The sequence below is a fragment of the Nematolebias whitei genome, chromosome 5 (genome assembly GCF_014905685.2).
Source record: "Nematolebias whitei isolate Nwh7 chromosome 5, NemWhi1, whole genome shotgun sequence".
In the NCBI taxonomy this organism is placed as follows: Eukaryota; Metazoa; Chordata; class Actinopteri; order Cyprinodontiformes; family Rivulidae; genus Nematolebias; species Nematolebias whitei.
Window position 1 is genome coordinate 54,017,578 of NC_056502.1, and position 9,568 is coordinate 54,027,145.

A 9,568-nucleotide genomic window follows, 5' to 3' on the forward strand; every position below is an offset into this window, starting at 1 on the left:
TTTTTGCTTTGTTTTGTTTTTTGTTTTTTTGAATGTCCAGAGGACCAGATTGAACTTTTTTGGAGCATACTCCATAGTGGAAAAAAAAAACAGTTTGTTGGTGCTAAGATGGCCTCCGGGGTCCACCCTCTCCCCCATCAACTCCTCTGAGACAGTCATGCCAAAGTGGTTCAAAACACCAAAGTTCATGCGTAATAACCCAGGTAAAAATCTAATAATGTTCAGTCAGATCATCTGGATGGTTCCCTTTTTTTTGCCGACACGTTTCGTCCTTCATCTAAAGAACTTCTTCAAATCCAATTTGTTAGAATTTTACCTGGATTACGGAGTATGAACTTTGGTGTTTTGAACCAATTAGGCATGACTGCCTCAGGAGTTAACGGGAGAGAGGGCGGGCCCTTAAGGCCATTTTGGCACCAGCTAACTGTTTTTATTTTCCACTATGGAATATGCGGTTTGTTGGAATCAGTTTGTTTGGTGTCTCCGCAGATTTGATTTAGTCCTTTGAATCAAGGACGAAATGTCTCAGCAAAAGAAGAAACGATCCAGATGACCTGACTGAATATTGTTGGATTGTTACCTGGATTATTGAGCATGAACTTTGGTGTTGTCTAGATAAAATTGCATTGTTGAAAACAAAGTAATCAATCAGAGGAAGCTGGCTCCTTGGTTCAATTCAATTCAATTCAATTCAGTTTATTTATATAGCGCCAAATCACAACAAAGTTGTCTCAGGGCACTTAACAGAAACATTCACATACATAAAAGCCAATTAGTAAAGTTCTCTATCTAAGGAATCCAGCAGACAAGTTGAATCTTGGCTTCGTTGCAGTCTCTCATCCTGAGCAAGCACAGTGGCAACAGTGGAAAGGAAAAACTCCCTTTTAAAAGGAAGAAACCTTCAGCAGAACCAGGCTCAGGACAAGCGGCCATCTGCTTTGACCGGCTGGTTGAGAGGACAGGAAGGAGAGACAGACAAACACAGAATGGTAGGTCCAGGTATAGGTCCAGGTGTATCTGAAAGACAAAAAAAAAAAAAAAAAAAAAAAAAAAAAAAAAAAAAAAAAAAAAAAACCCACAATTGGTTCAATTCTGAATTACGTACATTAAAACAGGCATCTAGAAAGCTGGAAAGAAAATGGTGCTTCGCTAACATGGAAGTATTTTATTTAACTTGGAGAGATAGCCTGCTAACATATAAGAAAGCTCTCCGTAAAGCTAGAACTTTATATTATTCATATTTAATAGATGAGAATAAAATAGGCCTAGGTTTCTGTTCAGTACTATAGCTAGACCAGTGCTTAATTTGAGCTGGATACTGCTGGAACAAGATCTGGGAACTCTCTTATTTTGACAGGATGTGTTCCGGCAACTCTCGCTTGTCACCTAGAGCATGCATACAACAAAGAGTTTAAACTCAAAGCGAATGTGATAACTGTCTCCAGTCCATTACAGGGACGCAGAAACAAACTAGACAACCATTCACTCTCTCACTCACACCTAGGGCCAATTTAGAGTTACCCATCAGCCTAACATGCATGTTTTGGTCTGTGGGAGGAAATCAAGAGTACCCAGAGAAAACCCATGCAACATGGCGAGAACATGCAAACTCCACCAAGAAAGGCCCCGGGCCAGGATTTGAAATGTTGACCATCTCACTGAGAGGCAACAGCTCTACCAATTGAGACACCGAGCCGCCCGAGCCGCCCGTGGAAAACATGAAAATAAGAAACATTGAACATTTTTGAAATGCATTTGTCATGAAATTCAAAATTACCTTTTTTTTTTTTACTAAAAACTGTAGTTTTTCATTTGTTTACTACAGCCCAGTTACGAATGGGTTTAAGAGATTTGCAAAGCATTGCATTCTATTTTTATTTATATTTTACACAAAATTCCAACATTTTAGGATTTGGGGTTGTAACTAATTTTTTAACAGACAAGTAGGCAGATGTAGGGACTTACCTTCCAGTAACTCAACTTCCTTCCTGTTGCAAAAGAGACCAATTTCTGTTAAAACCCAAACATTATAAGAAAAAGTAATTTTATTTATTTGGACATTTATTTTATGTTTCTTCATAACTATAAGCAAACAGTAATTAAAAAAATATATATATGTTAAACAGTTTTTTCTCTTTAATTAAACTCAGTCGTGATTTACCCCAAAAGCTCTGTCTCTCAAAACTCCACTAAGTTTATCCACCCAACATTTATCACTCATCGGCCTCTGATACCATTTTTTTCCTTCTTTCCTCCCTTTCCTACTCGCTAAACTTAACGCAGAAAAATTTAACTGTCACTGCTGGACAATAATTGTAAAAAAGGACAACTTAAACCAAGTACCAAGAATCAGCCAAAAATATGTGTGAAAACTAAAAAAAGACTAAATGAAAATTAAACAAATAAATGACTCATGTGACATTATTTAAATGTCATACCTTTTCTTTTTCTTGTAGGCATCAAGTTCATTCATATGATGTGTTTGAACAGTATGTTGTTCGCACTGACAGCATAGAGTCTCCAGGTAGTCTAGTTTGCCCTCCATCTCCTCAAAGTCACCCTCCAAATGAGCTACATAAAAAAGGTGAAATATATGGTTATGCAAAAGGACAGAGGTTAAATATTAACAAAATGCAGCATTCTTTAATATACAGGTCCTTCTAAAAAAATTAGCATATTGTGATAAAGGTCATTATTTTCCATAATGTAATGATAAAAATGAAACTTTCATATATTTCAGATTCATTGCACACCAACTGAAATATTTCAGGTCTTTAATTGTTTTAATACTGATGATTATGGCATACAGCTCATGAAAACCCAAAATGCCTGTCCCAAAAAATTAGCATATTTCATCCCACCAATGAAAGCCAAGTGTTTTTAATACAAAAAACACCAACCTTCAAATAATCATGTTCAGTTATGCACTCAATACTTGGTCAGGAATCCTTTTGCATGAATGACTGCTTCAATGTGGCGTGGCATGGAGGCAATCAGCCTGTGGCACTGCTGAGGTGTTATGGAGGCCCAGGATGCTTCGATAGCGGCCTTAAGCTCATCCAGAGTGTTGGTCTTGCATCTCTCAACTTTCTCTTCACAATATCCCACAGGTTCTCTATGGGGTTCAGGTCAGGAGAGTTGGCAGGCCAATTGAGCACAGTAATACCATGGTCAGTAAACCATTTACCAGTGGTTTTGGCACTGTGAGCAGGTGCCAGGTCGTGCTGAAAAATGAAATCTTCATCTCCATAAAGCTTTTCAGCAGATGGAAGCATGAAGTGCTCCAAAATCTCCTGATAGCTAGCTGCATTGACCCTGCCCTTGAAAAAACACAGTGGACCAACACCAGCAGCTGACATGGCACCCCAGACCATCACTGACTGTGGGTGCTTCACACTGGACTTCTGGCATTTTGGCATTTCCTTCTCCCCAGTCTTCCTCCAGACTCTGGCACCTTGATTTCTGAATGACATGCAAAATTTGCTTTCATCCGAAAAAAGTACTTTGGACCACTGAGCAACAGTCCAGTGCTGCTTCTCTGTAGCCCATGTCAGGCGCTTCTGCCGCTGTTTCTGGTTCAAAAGTGGCTTGACCTGGGGAATGCGGCACCTGTAGCCCATTTCCTGCACACGCCTGTGCACGGTGGCTCTGGATGTTTCTACTCCAGACTCAGTCCACTGATTCCGCAGGTCCCCCAAGTTCTGGAATCGGCCCTTCTCCACAATCCTCCTCAAGGTCCGGTTACCTCTTCTCGTTGTGCAGCGTTTTCTGCCACACTTTTCCCTTCCCACAGACTTCCCACTGAGGTGCCTTGATACAGCACTCTGGGAACAGCCTATTGTTCAGCAATTTCTTTCTGTGTCTTACCCTCTTGCTTGAGGGTGTCAATGATGGCCTTCTGGACAGCAGTCAGGTCGGCAGTCTTACCCATGATTGTGGTTTTGAGTAATGAACAAGGCTGGGAGTTTTTAAAAGCCTCAGGAACCTTTTGCAGGTGTTTAGAGTTACGGCGTTGATTCAGATGGTTAGCTTAATAGCTTGTTTAGAGAACCTTTTCATGATATGCTCATTTTGTGGGACAGGCATTTTGGGTTTTCATGAGCTGTATGCCATAATCATCAGTATTAAAACAATTAAAGACCTGAAATATTTCAGTTGGTGTGCAATGAATCTGAAATATATGAAAGTTTCATTTTTATCATTACATTATGGAAAATAATTACCTTTATCCCAATATGGTAATTTTTTGAGAAGGACCTGTATGTATATTTTTCTTGAAAAAGAGATGTTTTGCAAGCTGAGAAAAATATAGTAAGAGCCCTTGATTGGCTAGCCATTAGCCTAAAAACAGGAAAAATATAGTAATCTTGAAAGTGTAATGGAGATAGTGTTAAAAAAGGAAGTAACAATGAAAAAAAATTGCAGGAACCGCACACAAAACAGCTGCCATTCAATAATTTTATTAGTAACATTTCATATCACTGCCCTCTCTCAGACTAACAAACCTTGAATACAGAGCTGTTGTACAGTCCCCTCCAAAAGTATTGGAACAGCAAGCCAAATTCCTTTGTTTTTGTTGGCTTCTGGTTCTGGCTTGCTTGGGAGAGATCACTTTAAATATGCTCTGCTCTGCTCTACTTGGAGAGAATCTATCAACTTTAAACACTTTATATGATTTGCACTTACTATAAACTGTTTTTTGCTGCTCTTTAAACTGTTTGTTAGTATCGTATACTGTTTGTTGGTTTCACGCTTTATTTTTGGTGTTTTATTAGAGCTACGTGACCCGATGGTGCTGTGCTAACCGCTAACTCACATAAAGTCTAAGATCATCAATCAGGCAAGTCACCCTTGTTTTAAAATGTTTTTGTTTCTTGACTTGGTTGTAGTGCTTCCTTGCTGGTTCTTGTTTTGTGCTTTACAGTAGTCCCTCGTTTATTGCGGATGTTTTGGGACCATGCCCAACCGTGATAAGTGAAAAACTGCGAAGTAGGAATAAAGTAGTTCAAGTTCAAGTTCAGTAAACTTTGTCATGACATGTTCCAAGCTGTAATCACATTCACTTATCACCTGTTACTCCCAATCTCCCTCCTTAAATAAAAAAAATAATAATTTAAATACTGTAACATTTCATTGTTGCTGCTGATCTGTTTCATGTTGCTGCTGATCTGTTTCAATGTTGATGTGTTCATGCGTGCACATCTGCTCACAGACTCATGTTCATGTTTGTGCTGATGTTCATTGTTTTATGTTATGAGTGCTTAGTGTATATTTAGTTGATGTTTTTCTTAGTTCATATCTTAGATGTTATTACTGTTTTTCTTATACATTTTATTGTTGGATGTAACTGGAACCCTGTGTACATAATTTCGCTCCACCACATGTACCACATGAGGTGCGAATGACAATAAAGAAACTCTGACTCTGATTTTAAATAAACAATCCATACAGCATGGATTGTTTATTTAAAATGTTACAGTATTTAAGTTATAAAGAAGTGCAGGGACGTCACACATCTTCAAAATGGTTGCTATGGCGGTGCACACAAAGTGTAGCGGCTTCTCATGCTCCCGGGTTTAAGCCTTATTTTAATTCCTATGAGGCTGTTTTAGGCGCTGGTTCAGTGCTGGATTCACAGCTCAGGTACACCTCAACCGAGCTGATAGCCATAAGAGACAGTTCGGTTGAGTTCTGACATCCGCACTCGGCAGTCAGCGGCTCCTGAGGACAGCGGAATGGCGCAGCAGTATGGCGCAGTGAGGACGAGGAGCAACGATCAGGGGAGGAGAGGGAAGCAGGTGGCGCGTTGGCCCAGGCTATTAAAACCACTGATTCCTACTCTTTCTGGCCAGTGTACACTCACTGGACAACAAAGTAGACTTGTTACACCTGAGGATGAATGTTTCTACAGATATGAAGAAATGAGCTGTTCTTAGCCTAACGGAAACCTGGCTTAACCACAACATGTCTGACTCGGCCTTCCAGATCAACGGTCTTCAGTTATTCTGCGTGGATCGTGACCATCGATCGGGATAAACATGGGGGAGGACTCTGTGTGTTTGTGAAAGAAGGAAGCTGCAGAGAGCTGGACTTGGGAGCTGGGAGGGCTCTGTCCTGAGGAGCCATCGCTGTGTGGTAGAGAGCGTCTGCATCACCTTGTGGCATGGCAGAAGGAGGCTGCGAGTGGGGACTGGAGCAGCCTCCATCCCCTCAAGCAGGCGGCTGAGGGCATTCAGAGCAGCTGCCAGCTCTGAACTCGCGATGCACTTAATTCAGCCTCATCTTACTTTTTTTTTTTTTACTTTATTTACGCACGCATGAGTGTGTGTGTATGTGTATATATTTATACTCTTATATTTATTTATTTGTTAATTGTTAGGCTTCTTGATCAGGGACCTGAGTCCGAATTTCGTACTGTTAACATGTAAATGTGAGCTGGTATGACAATAAAAATTCTTGAATCCTGAATACTTCAGATCTGCAGCCCGGAGCAGAAATTTTCTTTTTGATCAATTACACTTCAACAACTGAACATAAAAGTTATACAATAATTAAAAATACCTTTTAACACATATTTTGTGATTATGATGACTTTTACGATGTGACATAATAATAATAATAATACTTTATTTATAAAGCCCTTTAAAACAACCACAGCTGTCACAAAGTGCTGTGCATATAAAATCAAGACATTTAAACACATAAAACTACATTAAAGATGAGCTGGCAATTCAGAAAGTTTTGTTTGTTACAGACCTGGCGTTCACCAGGCCAGTCTTTGAATTTTAAGTTGGAAGACAAAAGTCGATTGGTGCACTTGGACAGCAAAGGGCCCTTCACAAAGCCGCAGCAGGAGAAATGTGGGTGCGTGGCAGAGAAGGAAATCAGCTGATCAGCTGCAGGAGGGAGATTTCCCTTTCACTTGTGGACTTCACACATGGTGCAAAATTGTTTAAAATAATTTATTTTAAATAAACAACCCATGGCTCATCCATCAATCTATCATGTTTTTGCCCCTTTTTTTAACTGCCTCAGCCTGTCATGTTTTGTTTTCTCCTGCCAAGTGTTTTCTGCCCGGTCACTCATTCAGCTTATGTACCTGCACCACGCCTCCTCTCCCTGCCTCTGCAATCAGCTTCATTCATCGCACCTGTTCACCTCCCTACTTAAGCTCCCTGTTCAGCCTCATTCAGTGCCAGATTCTCTAACCTGTACCAGTAGTAGAAATACAGCATTCCTTGTTTTTTGACTCTTGCCTTGACCACCGAACCTCTGCATGTTTTTTGACTCCTCACCTTGCCTTGACCCGTTAGGATTTATCTGCACTTCTGATCATGGTAACGACCCTGACTGCTTTTTAACTTTCCCTTTGGATTACGTTTTTTGGCTCTGGCTTCTCCTCTTTGCTCACCTGTCGTCAAACCTTGCTATGTTTACTGGACCATATAGCTATAGCTCTAGTCAAACCATCAAGACAGAAGATCGGACCGGCCCCAGGATCCAGATCTTGACCAGAAGCAATGTGTGTTTAATAAACATACTTAAACCATTCCTGTGTACTGGTGTTGTTGTGCTGATCCAAAACAGTTTCTTGTCAGAAGAATCTGGCCATAATGGATCCAGCACCAACACAGGAATGGTGCTCTGGTGTCGAGGGGGCTATAAGTAAACTTGAGACATGTACAGGAGATGATGATTATGTTAAAAGCCATTTCACAGCAAAGCCCTCCTTATGACTCTGTTTGCTCTGTTCATCCTGCCACTCCTGAACCTCCTGCTAATTATCATGAACCTCGACTGACTCCTGAGCTTTTCAGAGGTGAACCAGATCAATGTTGGTCATTTGTGACACAATATGAAATTCATTTTCAGCTGCAGCCCTCCTCCTTTCCCACAGAACAGGGGTGTCATCTCATTACTGGCAGGTAAACCTAAATCGTGGGGCACTTCTGAATGGCAGAGAGATGCCAGATGCTTTTACAGTTTTGCAGCTTTTGCTAAAGAATTATGCAGAGTTTTTGACTCTGTGTTGCCAGAAAGAGAGGCTGCACACAGACGGTTTTCAGTAAAGCAAGGAAACAAACAGGTGACAGAGTATATTATTGAATTCCATGCTATTGCGGCCGAGTCGCTGGAATGAAGAAGCACTAACTGATGCCTTTTTTCAAGACCTTAACAACGACAATAAAGATGAGCTGGCAACCCAAGACTATCCTGAGTCTCTCAAAAGGCTGGAAGATCTGGCAACATGAGTCAACTGCACCTCTGTGAGAAAAACTGTGACAGAGGTAACAGAACAGCTAGGACTTCCAGACCCTGGGGTGAGTCAAATAATATTTTTATCATGTCGCCAGTTGGTCCCACCACCAATACCCCGCAGTCAGAGGAACCCATGCAACTGGGCAGGAGTCGCCTCACTGTTGAAGAAAGGGAAAGAAGGAGGATGTTACACCTCTGTTTTTACTGTGGCGAGGTCAACCACACCATTGCCAAGTGCCCGTTAAAAGATCGGGCTCAACAAGTGCGAGGAAAAGCCTGTTGAGTCAGATCAGAACCCCTAAAGCCTCCTCACTGTTCACTGTTCCTGCGGAGATACAAATGGCTGGTAAGAGATCCACAGTGTTCTGCTTTTATTGACTCAGGAGAAGATACTAAGTTCATAGACCATCAATTTACTTTATCTGTGGGTATTGAAATTAGCCAATCTTCCAAATCTCACAAAGTTCTTGCCCTGGACGGTCATTCACTTCATGATTCTAGCCTTGAAACTACACCCGTAACTTTGTTACTGGGGGGTAATCACAAAGAGACTGTGAGATTTATTGTAATTAACTCACCCCAACTCTGGGTGCCACGTGGCTTAACAAACATAACCCTTGTATTGATTGGACAGGTAAGGAAATTGTGGGTTGGTCAGAAAAATATCTTTCTACCTGGCTTTTTGAGGCAGTTCTACCTGAGATCAATCCAGAGAACATTAAAGGAACTTATCCAGAATTGTCTAAAGTACCAGCTGAGTATCATGACCTCAAGGAGGTGTTTAACAAAGTCAAAGCCACCTCTCTTCCTCCTCACAGACCATATGACTATGCTATTGACCTTATTCCAGGTACCACCCCACCAAGGGGCCAGCTTTATTCCCTATCTGGTCCAAAGAATACTACTATGCAGAAATACATCAAAGAATCACTTCAAGCTGGTATTATCAGACGGTCAGCATCCCCTACTGGTGCAGGATTCTTCTTTGTTGGTAAAAATTATGGTACTCTCAGACCCTACATAAAAAATAAATACCCTTTACCTCTCATGTCCACAGCGTTCAACCTCAAGCAACTAAAGCAACTAAAAGTCAAGATAAGAAACAGCAAGGAGGTGTACAAGAAGAAGCTGGAGAGCAAACTCCAACAGAACAATATCAGAGAGGTGTGGTCAGGGATGAAACAGATCACAGGCTTCAAGCAAAAGGAGGATCAGAAGGATGGAAGCCTGGACAGAGCCAATGAACTGAACACATTCTTCAATAGCTGATGCATGCTCAATAATCCAGGTAGAAAAATCTAAAAAAGTT

General features: G+C 41.0%; 1 protein-coding gene across 1 annotated transcript in view; it reads right to left on the reverse strand.

Annotated features, from left to right (window-relative positions):
• The window catches only part of LOC119410434 (dysbindin-A), a gene marked incomplete in the record, with an annotated part of 191,664 nt that overhangs the window by 70,074 nt on the left and 112,022 nt on the right, over nucleotides 1-9,568 (reverse strand). Inside the window, 2 exon segments of the mRNA XM_037677345.1 lie at nucleotides 1,966-1,988; nucleotides 2,439-2,571. Of these exon segments, the coding sequence (XP_037533273.1) occupies nucleotides 1,966-1,988; nucleotides 2,439-2,571 (156 nt within the window).